Source organism: Protopterus annectens, chromosome 2.part1 (assembly GCF_019279795.1).
Source record: "Protopterus annectens isolate FY-2018-M chromosome 2.part1, PAN1.0, whole genome shotgun sequence".
In the NCBI taxonomy this organism is placed as follows: Eukaryota; Metazoa; Chordata; order Ceratodontiformes; family Protopteridae; genus Protopterus; species Protopterus annectens.
Window position 1 is genome coordinate 1,971,730,387 of NC_056729.1, and position 16,464 is coordinate 1,971,746,850.

Consider the following 16,464-nt stretch of genomic DNA (forward strand, 5'->3'; position numbering starts at 1 on the left):
CTAGAAGGAAGAGAAGGAACAGACTGTATTCATTTTATGAAAGCACAAATAAGCAACTTGACAGGTATTCCACAGCAGGGGTTGTTAATTGAATGAGCACTTCATTTGTATGCTCCAAACTTGGCTGTGAGAAAGTGACCTAGACCTTTAATAGTAAAGATGCAAACCTACCAGCAGAAGGAGATGATTCTGGCAAAACTCTGGCAGAAAGACTAAGTACTAAAAGTGGGAGATGGCAGAATGTTTGTGGAAAATGATTACTCATTGTACACCCAGCAGAAAAGGGGTACATTTATCCCATTGTTAAGGGAATGTTGAGAAGCAGGCATAAGACTCAAACTGCTGTACCCATCTATCATCAAAATATTCTTCACTGGAGAGACAAAATAATTGATGAAATACTTGCTAAGGATGAAATACAAAAGTTTTCCAACAAAAAGTGAGCTGTGAAAGAGGAGATTTTGCTTCTTGTTCTGTTAATAAATGTTGCACAGAGACTGTGCCAGTTGAACTTTTTCCAATGGAAAATGCTTGAGAGAAGGACTAAAGCACAAGCGTTAACTAGAATAATCGAGAGTACGTTGAAAATTAAGCAGAGACAGGATTTGGGAAATGGAGATGAATGGAAATAAAACCATTGACTTGGAAATTGACAAATGTGGGATTGCAAAGTAATCATTATGTTTGTTAAACATAACAGAAGAAAATCTGGAAATATCGGACTTTTTTTGACTTTGTTAAACTTGTAGGGGCCTCTAAAGTATATGCCGTACTTCACGTCATTAATGTTTGGAAAATACGTAGGAGCAGGGAAGAGGAGGGACAAAGTTAACTAAGTAAAACCAATGTTTTTCTTAATGGTACTGTTATAGTACATGCTTTTCTTTGCATGCTAGAAAGTAACAGTTTTCTCAGTTATTTTTTAGTGTAATGGGAATACTAATCTAAAAAGGTGCTCCTGTGTTTTTCTTTCTCTTTGTTCAATTTTAATAAATGTAGATAGGCACTGCAGTGTAAAAAATAAAATTCTGGTTTAAAAGGGCATGACAAATGAAAAATCAATGTGCTTTTTTTTAATTTTTGCATAGGTGAATGACTGGATTAATGCCCTTAGCTTGATCTAGTAACACCTTAAGAGAAAGCAACTAAATGATAAAGGATATTGAATTTTATAAGGCGTTTTCTTGCAATTGAATATATGCTTAGTACAGTTTTATATCTGGTTCTCATGTCTGCAGGAGACCATCTGTTAAGAGAAATTGCTAGTAGATTGTTCTCTGATAACATTCAAGTGTTTCCCAGCTGGGAGAGAGTATAAAGATAAGACAAAACCAGGCAGCACTTCGTAGACGCTTAGGCTGCACCATGCTTCTTAGCATGGATAACCTTTCTTTTAGGCTAAATCATGTTTGCGTGTGTGGCTGTCAATTTGAAACATTTGTTCCTATTAGGAGGGTCAAGTTTCAGTATTTGAAGATGTACATAGTTTTGTGTATTAAGTGTTAAACAAAGTTTTCTAAGATGTGACATGGGTTCAAATAGATATGACAAGAAACAACTGTATAAAAGATCAACACCTACCAAACAGTATATGCATGTAACACAGAAAGCCGGAGCTAGACATTTAACAAAACTATTATATGTAAAAGGTGGCAATAATAATGTTGTAATACAGTTATGCTTTCTGTAATGTCTTCAAATGTCAGTAGCCTCAGAAATAAATACAAAAAAAGAGTAGTTAAATGTAGAGTGCAAATAGCTATGCTACAGGAGACACACTTGGAAAGAACTGAATATTTGAATTTGATAAAGAAAGGTTTTCAGGATGGCTATTCGGCAGAATACCTGGGACAGAAGAAGAGTACTTGTATTAATTGCAAGAGGAGTTCCAGTAGTGATAGAAGATACTAAAAAAGATGATAGATTTGTAGTACTAAGGGCTTTTGACAAGGGAGGAGGATTACACTGGCAGGTATTTATATTCCACCTAAAACTGCTGTAATCGAGCATAAGAAACTTCTGGAAGAAATAATCTGTTTACAGAAAGGAATATTACTTATAGGTGAGGACTGGAATTTGATTTGCAGCCATGAAGATGTGTCTGGGGAGCCCAGAAGGGAAAATATAGCAAAGGAGCATAGATTTTTGAAAAAAATATATAAAAAATTTAGCATGGAAGATGTGAATTCAGTACTAGGAGTTGAGTGAATTTACACATTTATTCCCCAAGATACCTGGGCTAGGTAAGATAGAATTTACATTTCACAGGGATATGCTCAATTAATTGAGGGTCTTGATAAGTACCCAGTAACTATTTTGGATCATGCACCAGTAATTAAAAACAAAATTCAGGGTAATGAAATAAAATGAGATACTGGTACTTTCCACCTATCTGTTGAAAAGTGAGGAATATAAGAAATGGTAGTGGAAATTATTCAGCAGCTATTGAATAAGTTAGAAATCTCTTCTGAAAATATAACTACGGAGTGGGATAAAATTAGTGAAATTTAAAAATGGGGCAGAAGTAAAAGAAAGGAAGATCTGGTTAAGAAGTAAGAAGAATTTAGAGGAGGTGACAAGTGTTGAAGTATTGCAAAATAGGGGGAATCTTGCAGAACAAGAAGAGAAGCAACTGTAGAATGCTAAACAGAAAATAAGGGACTACTTTGTATGTATGAGTTTAGAAAGATTGTTGTTAAAGGCAACTCTTTTTTTTTTTTTTAGTAACTCTATAGCACAAAAACTGTTAGCACAATGACTTGGTCAACAGAAAGTAGAAAGGGCTGTCGTCAGGCTGAGAGAACCTGTAACAAGGAAGATAACGGATCCTGCAGAAGTATTAGAAGTGTTTTGGAAAGTCTGTGAAAGTCTGTATAAAGCGGAGAAATATGGAAATCGAGAAAAGGCACAAATGGAAATGTTTTTGGAAGAATTAAATATGCCAAGGTTTGAGGTAGATGAGGCTCAATTACTGATAGTTAGGACAGGAGGAGGTGAGATGAAAAAAATGTTGCTATATAACCACTCTAGAGGAAAGTCCCCAGGAGTAGATGGTATTACTGAGGAAGTTTGCAAGCTAGGAGGGAAAAACTGATAAAGATCTGGAAGGCTTTGTTTAACAATATTTTAAGAGGAAGAGATGCATCAACATCCCGGAAGAAAGTGGTGGTAGTTGTAATACCTAAAGAGGATAAAGTTCCATCAGACTAGCTTCATACAGGCCCATTGCAATACCAAACTGTGATTATGAAGTATTTGTCTATAATGGCTAAAAGAAAGGCAAATGGGATGCCAAAATTGATGGTAGATTTTGTGGTGGGAAGGCAAGCATTTGACAACCTTAACAGAACACTGATGGTCCATAGGAAGCTGAATGTAAGAAAATACCACTGTTGTTGGTAGGTCTTGTTGCAGAGGAAGCATTTGACAGAGTAAGCTGGGCCATATGAGCAGGGCAATGGAAGCATTTGCATTTCCTGGTAAAATTATAAGGTTGACTAGGAGGGGTATATGAGGGATTTGAGGTGAAAATTTAAGTGCCACCCACTTGAATTCTCTGATAATTTCTGCTTGAGCAGAGGAACTAGGCAGGGTTGTCTGCTTTCCTCTTTGTAATTTGCATTATATGTAGAACCATTGGCAAAGAAAATAAGGGGCTCAGAAATTCAAGGTCATACTTGGTAATGGTATTCAAGAAAAGCTGGCTCTGTTTGCAGATAATATTTTATACCTGATAAAACAGGAAAGGCCATTGCAGTGTTATGGAACTTTTTGAGACAGTTTCAGATCTTTTCAGGATACAAAATTAATGAAGCAAAACAAAGCCAGTAGAGGTAAATTATGTACCCACACACAAACTGACTCAGAGTATTTATGATGAGTCAAGTGGGATGCACTGTATCTGCCAGTAGAACAGTGTGGATTGAGATTACCTGATTTGAAAGGGCATTTTAGAGCTACACAGTTAACACTCCGATACATACCACAAGCAGAAACTTTGGAAAGGGATGACTATGAAACTGAGGGAAGCTCAAGAAACAAGGAGAGGCTGGGATATTGGATGCAGACCTTTAAGGAGAATAACCGTAATCATACAGAATATTATATGTATAAAGTAGAAGAAAGTATTTTAAGAACTAAGCCAACACTGGAATGGAAAAAGGAGATTCTGCTGATTGGGATACAGACAATAGGCAAGAGGGGGCTGGAATTTATTTAGAAAACTAGCAAAGGAATCAAGGTATTGGGAGAAAATGACTAGAGAGGGAAATGTAATAAAATGGGAAGATGCCAAGAATTTATTTGGACTGCAGGTTAGAGATTGATTTCACTATGAAGGATTGATATCAGATTATAGACAGAGAAAGAAATAGGGGGGTCCTAAATGAAAGACCAGCACTGGTAGAGTTTTTAGTAGAATCTAGAACAGAAGCAGCTGTTAAAAAAGGAATAATAAATAGACCATATAAAAATATTGCATGAAAATTATAAGAATCAATGAGAGGATGTTAGAAAGAATTTGGGTAGAGAGATTGGATAAGCAATTCACAAAGAAACAATGGGAGGATATGTTTGTCTCCCAAATAGGCAACAAAATCTAGAAGATTTAGGATTTTTGCTTGGAAATGTTTACGTAGATATTTTTGTACCCAAAGTAGACTTCAGAGAATTTTTCCTCAGGTAGACAGTAAATGTTGGGAAGTGTGATGGGGAAGAAAGGTAAGAGGTAGGTGGGAACATATTTTTAGGAGTGTAATGAGTTGACAGACTTTAAAGATTCCCTGCACATTACTTTATCAGAGATGGTGAGTGAGCAAATTGGTGTAAATAGGGAAACAATTTTTTGAGCTTCGATACAGAATTGGAATTGCGTAAACATAGTAAGGTTTTGCTGAGTCTAATTATGGTGGCTGCCAAAAAAGCAATTACTAGAAAATGGAAATTGGAGTCTAAACCAACTCTGCTAAAAGTAGCAAAGATAGTAACTGAGATAAAACAACTGGAACTGGGATCTTTAGAAAAGGGTAGGAGAAAATTTTATATAGGAAAATATGGGAAATGTGGGAACAGTACATACAGGAGAGGAATGAGGTTTAAAAGAAGGCAGGATTTGAATGAGCTATGTAATGTTTGACTGACAATGCTTGGTTATGTTCTGCACCTTTCTTACTCCATTTCACAGTAGCTTTTGACACAGTTTATAATGGGATGATCTTGAAGAGTCTCTAAATGTCTTCAGCTTTTCTGACATTGTTCTTGGGTGCTTTATCTCTTACATCAGAGAAGCAGACACCTTGTATTATGTGGTGCTGTAGGGGCTGCATTTGGCTCCCCTTTTGCTCCCACTGTACATACTTTCACTGCAGTTCTTCCTGCAAGATGGCAAAACTGGATATCTTTGCTATGTTGATGATATCTTGACATGTCTCCCCTTTGTTTAGCACCAAATATTTCACCAATTTTTGAAGAGTGAATTCCATGTTTCATTGGTTGTGATTTCATATATTTCAGGGTAGCCCTGGTAAAACTATGCCTATGTAAGTGCATGCTACTGTTGCCGGTCATTCTCATCACCCCCTTACCTTCCTTGGAAAGAACCATTTAGAGCGCATTTTCCAGGAAAACGTTTTAGGGACAGAGCCTCATAATTTGCTGTCACTGAAGTGCCTGTTGTTCATGGTTATCAAATTGTTTCTTCCAGTTAAAGCAAATTATCTAAATAAGAAATCTGCTGAAGGAAGTAAAATAGTTGTGCATTTGCTGGTACTATTTACTTAAACTATTTTATCCGATGCTCTTTGATATGTATGTCATCCATTTAAAATGAGTCTAGAGTTCCATGGCCTAGGTCTGTAGGGATCTTCTAGATTCTTTTGTATTATTGTTATGCTGCTGCATTTAGGCAGGCTGCCCACTGTGACTGGATCTGTATTCAGAATTTTGTTTCTTTTATCAAGTCCTACACAGTTTGGCTCCCTTTACTTGAAAGATCTCGTAATGCTCTGTGTCATTGGTTATTCACTCAGATCATCAGGTGAGGGGCTGCTAATTGTTTTCACAGACCATACTTAAAACATTGGGCAGATCTGCTTTTGCTAGTTTGGCTCCACTTATGTGAAATCAGCCACTGCCATCCTTTATTTGCTATCACCTGCCCTACAGGGTCTGTTCAGTACTGAGTGTTTGAGGTAGTTTTATTTACAGCACCCTTATGATCAGTCGCTCTGTGTCCGCCAACATTGTTTTAAATACATGCTGTTCCAGATTAACTTATGTGTTTTGGTCTTCATTTTTGTCTATGCTTTCTTAATGTTTAGATTTTTAAGCATTCTAAATTAGAGAAATGAGTGAATTACTCTTTCTGCTAAGTCACCAGATGTCATTTCTGTGGTGGATTAGACCCCAGCAGATCTTCTGTCTGGTGACACTTCAACACTCATGTGTCATTTATATGAAAAGGTAAACAAAAATGTGGATATTCTAGTATGTCTTTACCATACAGAGCCCAGTGATCAGCAGTCAGTGCACGGTAGCAACTTCTAGTTTTTGTAACACTGTTAGCAAAGATAGGATAGAGATCCAACATGAAATTATTTGGCAGAGGGATTGCAAAGACTAGTGCCATCAAGTACTAGGACCACTCTGCAGGCTAAATAGCTCACACTCAAAGTAAGCAAACTGCACCATGGGGTCCTCCTGGCCCACTGTATTTATGTAGGTGTAAGATGAGGAACAGATAAGTGCAAAGTACTGCACTTGGACCATATCTGGGGGGAATGGTAGAAGAGCAGGTGAAGGATCCTGGAGTGTCGATCACACCCAGATTAAATCATTAGGAGCAGAGTGAAAAAAGCTATTGCAACAGAATAGTGCGTCTGCAGGCAAGTTTTAGAAGTAAAGTGATAATGGTTCCATTCTGCAATGCCTTGGTCAGACTACACATTGGGTACTATATGTAGTTCTGGAGGCCATGTAAGGAAGAGTCTGGGGGAAAGAATTTGGAAGAAAACTACCACAAGGATTAGTGGGATGGGAAGGAATATAACCAGATGATAGTGAAATTAAAGATGTCCTCACTTAAGACCAGACGAGATAGGGAAACATGGTATTGTTGAACAGGATAATGATAGGACTCGTGAAATAAACTACTGGAATGGGTTGTGGATGGGCAATCCATGGAGGCATCCAAAAGCGATGGCGAAAGGTAGAAAAAATGTGAGAGAACAGCATAGAGATGGAGAAGAGAGCGAATGTTAAGTCATCTAAAAGAGCAGACTAGATAGTCTTGTCTTATTCTGCCCTCCTAAATATAATGCAATGTAAAGTCGATCACTGACACTTATTTCTTGCCTCATTTAATATCTGATAGAGTTTGCTTCTCAGGTTTACTTCTGTTCCAGTTTGACAGTTTTGTGACCAAAATAATTTGCTTCCTATATTTCACAGTGGCTTCAAAAATAGTTAGTGTTTGGAAACAAATGCAGATTGACAAATTGAATTACTGTTGTGTCTTGTGCAGAGGTGAGCCTCTCAATAGACCAAAATTTTGTCTGTAGCCAGTTGGTGACACACACAATGCCATGAATAGGAAGTAGCTAGTGTCCTGTAATGGAGGTCAGATTGTAAAAAGAGCAAGAAGGTGAGTGTTGTATTTTTATCACTTTTTTCCTCTTTTTTTGAGTAAATATAAAATATAGTTCAGGAGTGTGGGAGCTTGCCTTCATGTCTGGGGATGCAGGGGGCCTTGCCCCCTACAAAAAAATTGTTCTGTGGACCATGACCTAGGGAGTGTTGCTGTTTTGCGTTTTGACCTGCCAAGGTCTGGGATGTATTGGGGTCAAATAGTCATGTGTTTTCTATGAATATTCACATCTTGTTTAATCAACATAAGTCCCTCTGTCATGGTTTCACTGATGAAACAGTGGTGACAGAAAATTCTGACAGTCCTTTTGGTAGAATATCTAGAAATGCTTGAGATTAATCATTCAGGAGCCATCTTGTATTATTTTGCCCATTAACTGAGACAGAGTTGAGACCGCTAGAGGGAAGGATGTAGCACTGTTGAAATGAAAATCTGGCTAATCCTGCTACCCCCTGCAGTAGGTTTGGAGCCAGGGCAGGCCCAGCCTCTGAGGGTTTGTCCAGGTTGGTATTGCCCCTTCCTCCGTTGTACTTGTGCAGATTTACATGTGTGTGTCAGCCAGCATAAATAGTGGGTGACTGAGTGACCAGTACTGCACTTCCCACAAGGTCATGCAGACTGAAAATGTCTGAAGTCTTACAACTGTTTTTCTTGTCACATCTTGAAGACGTGCAGTAGGTGATCTGTTGAAACTTTATTTTGCCTGTAGATGTGTTTGCCCTGCAGTAGACAGACATCATGTCCATAGGTTCATAGGTTGGTACTAGGCTATCGGACCTAGGGCCTATACAAGCCTAGCCATAACAGTTCCCTGGCTATTTCTTCCCACAGTATTTACTTCCCTGCATCCCTGTCTAGAAGGGTGACTTAGACCCGAATTAGTTTCTCTGTCTTCTACCCCTAAACACCTATGACTGGCTTCAGCTCCTCTGTGGTAAGCTGGTATTGGATACAAATGAAGTCATAAAAAGGGTTATACAGTAAGACAAGCCACCTCTCTACTAAATCTGACAGCTGGCATGACTCTGTGCTCTTGTGCTGAAAGTAAGAAACAGAAATATAGCATCAATGTGGGAAACAATGATAAAAGTACATTAATAAAGATAAATGTGTTTCAAGATGCTGTTTATATGCATGTATACAAGGGCTCCTGAATATAGTAGCTCATAGCAGTAGTTCCACTCTATGTAGTAAATGTCTTCTGAAGTTAATTTGAGATTTTTACTCGTAGCTCTTTGCAACAGAGTAAATTGTTGAAGGTACTGGTTTGTCAGTGTGGATAGTCATTTTAGCACAAGTGCATTAAAATAAGTGTGCATGGAGTTGGTACAATTGGTTGCTTTTAGTTCTTTTTTAAACAAAAGTGACATAAATGCAGATTTGATGAAACATTTTGACTTAATACTTACAGGTTCCAGGAACTGCAGAGAATGCCCGTTCATGCATAAGAGCATATTTTGCTGATTTACATGAAACTCTTTGCCGTCAGGAAGAGATGGCACTTAGTGTTGTTGATGTCCATGTCCGTGAAAAGTTACTCTGGCTTAGGCAGCAACAGGAAGACATGACTATTCTGTTATCACAAGTTTCTACAGCCTGCTTGCACTGTGAGAAGACTTTGCAACAGGTAAGACCTGCTGTTCTTAAAAACTGCATGTTGCCTCACTGCAATTTTTGATGCAAGATTGTCTGAAATAACTAGTAGTACATTCTCATTGGCACACTCAAGTAACAGCGCTGAATAGTGGCTACAGTGTGAAATTCTCATGTCTGCGTTACCCATTTATCTTTTCTTATACTGTAAGTATTACAGAGCAGCTACAGTATGTTAATTTTTGAATGGTTCTTTTCATTTCATGTTTGCGGCTAAATGTCCTTAAAACTGAAATCCTTTGCCATTTGATGCAAAAATATTTATCTTTAATGCCAGAAAACACTTAGAGAAGGTATTCATGAATTAGAGTAGGTGTTACAGGGAATAATAGATGCCCTCTGGAAAGTCCATTATTTCCCTGAAAGCCTACCTGGAGGGCATTATTATGCCTTGATGGTTTTAGCTGTTCAACTGTTTTGCATTTTTTATTAGGATATACTTTTTTATATTTTTGATGTAAAATAATTTCCCCTTGTCCTCCTAATGTTTCAGAGTTGCTGTGGCATAAGTAATTGATTTTTGGAGAAAGTATTTTACATCCATAGTAAAAGTTGCTGGTATTTAATGTCCACACACACACAATTACAGCCACTTTCTTAATGGAGTACATACTGATTTCTTTGTAATGAAATAAATTAATAAATGCTGTGGAAGACATTGCAAACCCCTCCCCCATGCCTCTCAACTCTCCCAGATTTTACAGAATGTCTCTTATTTTTGCCAAATATGTTTGTTCTGTTCTTCATAAAATCTTTTATTTTCTGGTACATCACTGAGGATTATAGTCCTTCAATAAAGTCAAGACATTTTAGTTTAATACTTACTCAGAAAATGATTGTCGATGGAAAACCTCTTGTTCTGCTACTTTTTAACTATATTGGGGTTATGTTTAAAAATTTCCCAAATTTTAGGAATTTATCCAGAAAACGTGAACAAAAAATTGGAAGAGGTATGCACTTTTCTAGTGTGTGTGTGTGTTTCTCAGTCTCTCTCTCTCTCTCTCTCTCTCTCTCACACACACACACACACACACACACACACACACACACACACACACACACACACACACACACACACACACACACACAATATTTTTTCTTTATCCTTTTCCACACTCGCTAAATGTGTTTTCTTAAGCTATGGATAGTGAGGGGAAAGTGAAAAGGCAGGTCCTTATAACTGCTGCTGTTACAAGTTATTTTTGATATTTGAGGTTTTTTTTATTTTATTTTGTATTGTACACTCACTAAACAGCAGTATCTACATAATGTAAACACAATGGTGGCTGTTTGCCTTTTTATAGGGCAGTAGTTGTACATTAATATAATTGGGAGAAGATTCATCCTTAAGAAGGGTATCATTTTGTGTTTTGCCCAATATCTAAATACATGTAAAACAGAAGCTGGTATTGTTAAAATAAGGTAGCACAGTACAAGAGCATTTTATCTGCAGACTGTACTAGAAGAAACAAAGCTTTTGCATTTAAGGCTGTTTTTTCTGAAACATAGGTATAGGAAGACGCATGTTTATTTGTTCTAGTGTGTTGCAGGTAAAGTGCTTTCTTTGTTTTACTGTCCTTATTATTTAATCAGTTCTCCAATTTTGTCAGGCACATATTTGTTCATCTAGTCATTTTTTAGGTGAAACCATTCTTTGTTGTATTGTAGCAGTGTGGTTATAATGTTGTGGCACCTTGTATGTGGAAGGACACTTGAGTAAAAACACAAGACATGAAAACCAGTGAACTGTTTGTTATGTTTACTTGGCAAGTAACACTGGACCAGAGGCCATCTTATAGGAGAGACCTGGAGGATGTAGACATTTGATACAGCCATACAGTACGTCTGCACAAGACATACCCAGAGCTGGCTCATGGTCAAATGGGGCCTTATACAGAGTAATGAATTGCCCTAATTAGCATGTATGTGAAGGGTGCAGGAATTCAAAAAACAAATGTGCAGCTAATTTACTAACAGCTTAGGACTGCCCACTGATGTCCCTTTTCAGAGGCAGCCCAGGAGCACTGGCTGGTGAGGTGAATTTGTCAGAATCTCACTGTAGACAAGTGAAGGCTGATTGCATCAAAGCCTGCACTACAGAAGCAGCTCATAGCCTTACTCATTTGCACTAAGTATCAGGCAGACTGTTTGTATTCCAGTACAGTGCATTTTACACTTGTGTGCCTGCAAAAAAAAAAACAAGGTTGATTAAAAAATGTGTTCCCAGTTAAAATAGTATCATTAAATTTGTAGACTTCATGCTGTCCAGATTATTCATAGACAGATAATAAGCACACTGTCAACAGTCGACTAAACAAGGACCCCAAGAACCGTACCCCAGAAAACATAACTCATATGATGATATTGTTTACTACAGTCTGTTCATTTCTCTACACCATAACTGCTGTGGGTTGCAGGAACCAAGCATTTAAACAAACACACACGCAAAACCATCATTTACAACCACTTGTATGGCTGTATACTTTAGATACCTCTTTGGGATCAAGTGAATGAAGACAATTATAAATAATGGACGAGAAATGTATATTCCCTGTCTGCTGTCAAAACCATACAATGGAGCACATTTACCCCTAGCACCCTCTCAACCTTTTAGCTCAGATCCGGGGAAAGACCTAAAATGAAGGGAAGATTTTTAGATGCTTCTTTTCTATACTTAGAAAGTTTAGAATAAAAATGTTGCTTTTCTAAGCATTTTCTGAAAGTTACAAAGTTTGAAACTTCATGGCTATCACAATTTAATGACTACAGTCCTTGACAGAGTGTCAGAAAGCCGCAGTTTTTACATGGAGTGGACAGAAATACCTCTCAACTCTTCTTTAGAATACAGGAAACAATTTAGTAATTCAGAGCCTTAAGTGCCAGACATCTCTAATTAACTTGAAATGCCTTTTCTGAACAACTGTGAAACTAAAGACTAGCATTATTGACTTACTGTTATCCTCAGTGGTTTATCAGAAAATTAATCGGTTAAAGAAGGTCTGGTAGTTAGCCTGGAACCTTAATCCAATGCACTGTTAATGATTTGCTGCCTGCAGTCGAAGGTAGAGAGTTTGTAGCTCCATTGCCTAACTGTGAGACATTGTGCAAGTCACTTAACTAGACAGTTTTATAGGTGAATAAAAATATGATTTTCTGAGTATTACTGATCAGTTGTAATCTCCAGTGACACTCATACCCGAATGTTCTATCAATAATGCAGTGAAACCACACACTGCGATCTCTGCTAAGTCCCACTGAAATCACTGTTCTGCTGCTAAAAGGAAAGCCCTGACCACACTTGCTAAGGCACCTCATCATCTGTGCACAAATCTCTCCTTTCTTGGCTTTCTGTGCTGCCATCCACGATTGATTTTTCACCCATGGGAAATGTAGTAGTAATCCATCCTTGCAGGTGGGGGAATGCAGTAGTAACCCATTCTTTGGGGGGGGGGGGGGTGCAGTAGTAATCCATCCTTAGAGGAGAAATGCACTGTGGAGGCAGAGGGCGACATGCAAATGCGCGTGCACACATTCTGTCTGTCTCCTTTGATAACTGCACTTCTGACTACCCTTTTAACCTTACCCGTATCATGATAATTATCCTTTTTATGACACCTCTATTGTCATGATGCTATATTTAATAGGTGTTACTGCCAGTCAGACTTTCCTTTTTCAGACATCTAAAATCAGCTGTGATGTCAGTTTTCCTTCTGTCCTCAACTGATGGGTTCAGATCCAAACAGTCTGATCCGACTTGGCTGTTGCAAAAGCTCGTGGCAACTTAGAACTGTCAAGCTTCTTCCTTAACCAGAATGCACCAACCTCAGTTACCTCAGATCTCATTTGCCACATCCAGCAAAAGACGTGGTTGCTAGTCTCTCGAGCTTATCATTAGATAAGTGAAATTTTATCTTCCTTTATACTATTATTTCTCTTGATCATTTCTGTTCTTTGATTTTTCTGTCTTGCACTAGTGTACTCTACTAACACTATTGTTAGTATTGTCTTTCTTCCTTCCCTTGTACGTTTGTTGTACCTTTTCACTGCCTTTGTAGGTAGCACTTCTCTTTCTTCTTCCTTTAAGAAAAGAAAAAAAAACTTAGATTTTCTAGAGCTTTACAGTCCCTTTTTTTGTTGAAGAGTCTTCCTGTAATTCTGCTTGTTACATTATTGTTGTGTGCTGCTTTTTTCCTCTCCAAATATCTTCTAAAATGTCAGAAAAAGACAAAAGCCCTACTGGGTTTAAAAAATGTGGTAAGAAACCCTTTTCTGACACTCGTACACTTTGCGTGTACTGTCTTAGTCCTTTGTCTTCAGAAAAACTGTTCGCTCTGTCATGCATTCAACCAAAGACTGTGGTTGAACACAAAAACAAATTAATATTGAAGGGTTTACTTCCATTCTCCTTTAGCAAGGCTTTATCTGGAGCTACTAAAGAAAAATCTAAGAAAATTTCTTTCACTTCTCTGAGCACTTCCACAGCTTCTTCTAAGTCTTTGGAGAAGTCTTTGAAGTAATTTCTTAGGGATCCATCTGCTCCCTCTGATCCTAAGACGAAGATATCAAAATCTATGGATCCAACTTCATCCTCTGATCCAAGACATGTAAAGAACAGTCCTCTGTTCATACTGCCTCTCTGGATCCGATAAGACTAAAAATTAAACTTCCATCGGATCAGACCCCTTTAGATCCAGCACATAATTCTGAGGATGTCATAATTATACCCAGAACAAAACATTCCTCCTCAGTTGATCCAGTTCCTTCCCCCTTCTTGGAGAGGCCTAAATCTCCATCAGGATTCTTCAGTCACTCTTCCAGAAGCCTTGCAGAAGACAATGTGGAGAGGATAGTGAGGAAAATTCTCTCTCTCAGCACAGAGCCAGTTAGTGCCCCTCTTGACTCCTACCCCTTTGGGTCAAGAGATCTGTACTTGCAGTACTCCACATTTGCCTGTTCCTCCTCTTGACTACTTTCAAGGTTTTGGAACCCTTGGATCCGACTCACCTGGGCTTGTCTGCTTTGCATCTGAGAATTTGTTTACTCTCAGATCCAAGGCTTGCTCTGAGCTGTTCATTTCAGTCTGACCCGGAGAGTTCTCTGAGCTGATTCTACCCTGTTGGATTCGAGGTGCGACATTTGACTGAGGTTTTTGGAGCCATCTCTACATCTCAGAACCTTGGCAGTGGTTAGTTCGGCTCCAACTAGAGCATCAGGTGGACTGTCCTTGGGGTGGGGAGGGACTGTGGATTGGACGTTGGCTGTCTTGGATCTGGGGTCTTATCCTTCACCAGGGTGGTCTACTGTTGCAGTCATAGAGAGAGCCTTGTCTGCACCCCCAACTCAGATGGTGCCTTCCCCCTCGGATCCTTTGTTTACATCTGTTCCGTCTCTGTGTCTGGAGTCTCAACTATGCTCTCCACAGGGACAACCAGTACCAAAACCATAGGCTTCCAATCAGGGTATCCCCACTTCTTATGACATCTCTCCAGAGTATCCTGCTGAGGAGGTCCCTAAGAAGAGAACATGCAAGAGGAAGCATTTAGATTCCCCTGAAACTATCGGCAAAGATACTGTTTTTGATCAGGGTGAAGGGTCCTCATGCTCACCTCCTGATGATGTCTCATTAGGGGACATCCTAGAGATCCTAAAACAGAGAGGTGGCTGGAAGTCTAGTAACCCTTCAGAGAAATGTGTACTCCTGGAAGCATTTGGTACTGGCCAGTCTACCCCCAGGGTAACTCTGCCTGCTGATGAGCTCATTAACTTGATCTCCTGGCAGGCATCGCAGGATCCAGACACCACTGAGCTAGTCTCCAGAAAACTGGATAAGATCATGACTGCTCCAGGGGATAAGCAGTTTTGTTCCAAGTGTGTGCTTGTTGATGCTATGGTCGTGGCAGCAGCCACTAAGAAGGAATGTGCATAGGAAAGTTCCTCTGTTCATCCCCCCAGCAAGGAGTCTTGGGTAATGGACAGGTTCAGGAAGCATGTCTATGCTTCAGCGACCTTTGCATTAAGGTCACTGAATTATTTGGTACATTTTACAAGACTACAGAGGGACCTAAATAAGGAACTATCAGATTACCATCTCAGGATCCATTTCTGAAGAGGTGAAAGCATCTGTCGCCTGTCAGTCGGCAGTCTTATTTTTTTTGTATTGCAAACTTTTTTATATCTGGGTGCCTTTGCCTGCATTTCTCTTCAAATATCTCTGGAGCTGATTTTTTGCATTAATTAGTTTGGCTTTCTTCTTTGCATAAATATTGCATCATATCAGATCTGTCTTTCTTCTCCATGCCCATGTTTCTTTTTATACCTTTCAAAAGTGTCTAGGTTTTGTTCTTTATATTTTTGCACTTCCTCAGGTGCGCTTCTTTTTCCAAGCAGCCCAAGGTTTCTTGGTCTGTATTATGTTTCTCATAAATATGTTGTATTAATGAATGTAGATGTGCATTTGAAGCTTTTGACAGTTTCTGTTGTGCAATTATTTTTATTTCCTCTAATTTCTCTCTTAATCTTTTTCAATGTCTTTTGTCCAAAAATTCTTGGCTTCTTGCATAATAGTAGCAGTAAATAATGTCTTTCTTATCCTTAGTAGTCCACTCATTATCTTTATTGCTTTTTTTTGGCCTGTCAGTTTTTGTGGTTTTTGTGAACTATTACTCCCTACAGGGGGGCCATCCTCCCCCTAATCCTGGCCTAACCTCACCTCATTGTAGGAATGTTTCTGTGTTTTGGGAATTCTACACTGTTATTTTTTCCAGTCTTAACACCAGTGTGCCTACCATGATTGCACATTTTTTTATCTGGAGACTTGTGCATCCAGTTGTCTTTTTTTAATTTTTTTAACCCACTTCTGTCCATGCACTCTATATATCAATGTAATCTTGGTGAGATGTTGTAAAAACAGGGTTCACCTTGTGAAGGTACTCACCAAGACTTGTGGACGAATTCAGTTCCTGCAATACTACTCTCCTTTGATTGCTGTTTTTGTCATCTCTCCAGCTGGAGAGATAACAAAAACAGCAATCAAAACATTTCCTTTTCCCAGTGTAAGAATAACTGATGCTGTAATGTGCTAAATTGTTTTCATTTTTTACACTGCATGATTAGGATACAACAGATATTATAGGTTTACAGTTTGCAGTCACAGAAAAACGTGCTATTGC

The 16,464-nt window shown here is 38.7% G+C and overlaps 1 protein-coding gene across 2 annotated transcripts in view; it reads left to right on the forward strand.

The window, feature by feature from the left end:
• Positions 1 to 16,464, forward strand: part of TRIM23 (tripartite motif containing 23) — a 759,378-nt gene that overhangs the window by 260,421 nt on the left and 482,493 nt on the right. For both annotated transcript variants that reach the window (XM_044063360.1, XM_044063361.1), the window contains exon 6: positions 9,054 to 9,269. In XM_044063360.1, coding sequence (XP_043919295.1) covers positions 9,054 to 9,269 — 216 coding nt within the window. The remainder of the gene's footprint in view (positions 1 to 9,053; positions 9,270 to 16,464) is intronic.